The following is a 2513-nucleotide window of genomic DNA, read 5'->3' as shown; positions in this document are numbered from 1 at the left end:
CCCACCTTTCCCTGATTGGCTGAGTACTCAGGCTGTCACAACCTATCCGAAGCGCCTAAAGTGAATATTTTATTCCCCGCCTTTAATTACATCTCCCATTCCCCAAATTCTATCACCCCCTACCCTTATTTACAAATGATCTTTTATGGCTACTGGTTCCTAGGGCTTCTCTCTGGAGCAGGGGTCTTCAAACTTGACCCTTTTATGACTTGTGGACTTCAATTCCCAGAATTCCTCAGCCAGGATGCTTTTAAGACAGGGGTCTTCAAACTGGGCCCTTTTGTGACTTGTGGACTTCAACTCCCAGAATTCCTCAGCCAGGATGCTTTAAGACAGGGGTCTTCCAACTTGGCCCTTTTGTGACTTGTGGATTTCTTTCTCCCAGAATTCCTCAGCCAGCGTGCCTGGTTGAGGAATTCTGGGAGTTGAAGTCCACAAGTCATAAAAGGGCCACGTTTGAAGATCCCTGCTCCGGAGTAACTATCACATCAGCAAATTCTGATTAAGGCCGGTGTTTTAGCATAGCCAGGCCTCTGATCCCAGCTCCTACACACCGTTTCCAAACTTCAGCCAAGCTCATGAGATTAGAAATATATTCAATATATTTTCTTCTTACAGTTTCTGTAAAAACAATAGGCTCTTTTCCCCCCCACATCCTCCACCATTAACTCTTTTCAGAGCAACTTTATTTATGGCGTCCACTTATTCGACTCGATGCCACTCAGATCCACACAGCTTCGTAGTCTGAAGGAGCAAGCTGACTTACAGCGGCTTCATTTTTCTGGAGGTGCGTTCTGGACGGTAGTGAGAAATCATCTGAACCAGGATCGCGCAGTTGATGGACAGGAACCCCAAACCCCCCAACCAGAGGAGCAGAAACGTATTCTGCCCTCGAAACTCGAGAAAATAAGCCGGGAGCAGCCAGAGACCCTGCCCCAGGAGCCACAGCCCCAGCAACAGGGTCCCCCGCGCCCGGGACATCTGCAGGAAAGGCACCACCAGGGGCAGAAGGCAGAGGTACCACAAGAAATACTGAGAGGTGCAGACTTTGTTAAAGCTGACGAAAACCGCCGTGTGCAAGAAGCAGCAGAAGGCCAGGTCTCGGTAGTAGACGAAGGAGATGGCGAGAAGCAGCAGCAGCTGGGGCAGGAAGGCCGCCAGCCCCAGGGCCAAACTCCAGCGGCTTTCAGCCGTCAAATACAGCAGGTAGAAGTACGGTGAGAAGTTGTGTCGGGTATCTCTCCGGACCAAGTGGTAGAGGTAGGTGTGCTGCAGGAATTCCCAGCCGTAGTAGGCATAGAAGGAGAGAGCCAGGGCGGTAAAGGTGCCCCCGGAGACCATGGCGAAAAGCAGGACCTCCCGCGTGAACCAGCTCGAGGAGAGCCCGAGGCGAGCTGCCTTCCCCTTTGGTTTGTCCCGCTCTGCTACGGCGCGACTTTGCAAATAGAGGACGAAGGGCAGCGCGTAAGTCACCGGGTAGATCTTCGTATGGACGGCGAGGCCGTAAAGCACAGCCGCCTTCACTACGTGCCTCCTGGCCAGGTAGTAGAGGGTGGCCAGGACCAAGCTGGCCACGAGAGATTCGGCATTGCCTCGGCTGGACACGGTGACGGGGAGCGGGTTGAACAGCCAGAAGGCGCAGCAGCAACAAGCCGTCCGGCTATCCAGCCCTCGGAGGAGCAAGATCTGGTCGATCAGGAAGGCAGCCACCAGGTCCCCGGTCACAAAAAGGATCTTGCCAAACAAGTCGCTGACATAAATGTTGGGGGTTAACATCCAGGCCAGGAGCGGCGTGTAGCGGTAGGTGGCCCGCTGGTAAGGGGACCTTCCTTCCGTGACGTATCTGGCAGCATCGGTGAAGACCTGGTAATCAATGTCGGTGTATTTCATCAGCATTGTTCGGTCCTGGTAGATCCCGTAAAAGATCAGGCCCAGCCTGATTAGCAAAGCGCTGCTGAATAAAACCTTTCTCCGGAGGATCCCTTCCAGAATCCGCTGCCCTGTACTCAGAGGGGGATCCGGACACGGCTCTCCCAGACTGGGATCACGTTGAGAAGCAGATCCAGGGAGCAGTCCAGATTGAAGGTCTCCGGTCATCATGGCTGCCCAAGGGACCAGAGGTCAAGCTTAAAGGATCTCCTCCATGCGCTTCGGAACTCGCGATTTAGCAGGCATTCCTGATTAAAAAAAAAAAAAACATAGCCACAGTAAGAAAAGAGAGAGATGGAATTTTAAAATTGGACAGCCAGGCCACCGCCTTCCTTACTCATATGCTAACCCATATTAGTTTATATTTAAATATATATAATATAAACACAACGAAGAGCAGCGAAGATGATTAGGGGACTGGAGGCTAAGCCATACGAAGAAGGAAAGTTGCAGGAATTGGGTACGTCTAATTTAATGAAAAGAAGGATTAGGTCAGAGGTAGGCAACCTTGGCTCTTTTATGACTGGTGGACTTCAACTCCCAGAATTCCTGAGCCAGCCACGCTGAGGGGAAAGGGAGAGGTT

General features: G+C 51.9%; 1 protein-coding gene across 1 annotated transcript; it reads right to left on the bottom strand.

Moving 5' to 3' along the window:
* Window positions 1–762: 762 nt before the first annotated feature.
* PIGM (phosphatidylinositol glycan anchor biosynthesis class M) lies at window positions 763–1911 on the bottom strand. Its single transcript, XM_015828136.2, has one exon. The coding sequence runs from the start codon at window positions 1894–1896 to the stop codon at window positions 763–765; it is 1134 nt and encodes a 377-aa protein (XP_015683622.2). The 5' UTR covers window positions 1897–1911.
* Between the last annotated feature and the right edge of the window lie 602 nt (window positions 1912–2513).

This window comes from Protobothrops mucrosquamatus, unplaced genomic scaffold (genome assembly GCF_001527695.2).
Source record: "Protobothrops mucrosquamatus isolate PMUCROS unplaced genomic scaffold, P.Mucros_1.0 scaffold4266, whole genome shotgun sequence".
Lineage (NCBI taxonomy): Eukaryota > Metazoa > Chordata > Lepidosauria > Squamata > Viperidae > Protobothrops > Protobothrops mucrosquamatus.
Note: the sequence above shows the minus strand (reverse complement) of the source record. Positions and strands in the feature narration are given on the sequence as shown.

What these genes read in the sequence shown, in the direction of transcription:
- PIGM (XM_015828136.2), bottom strand. Translation starts at nt 1,896, where the DNA reads ATGCTGATGAAATACACCGACATTGATTACCAGGTCTTCACCGATGCT.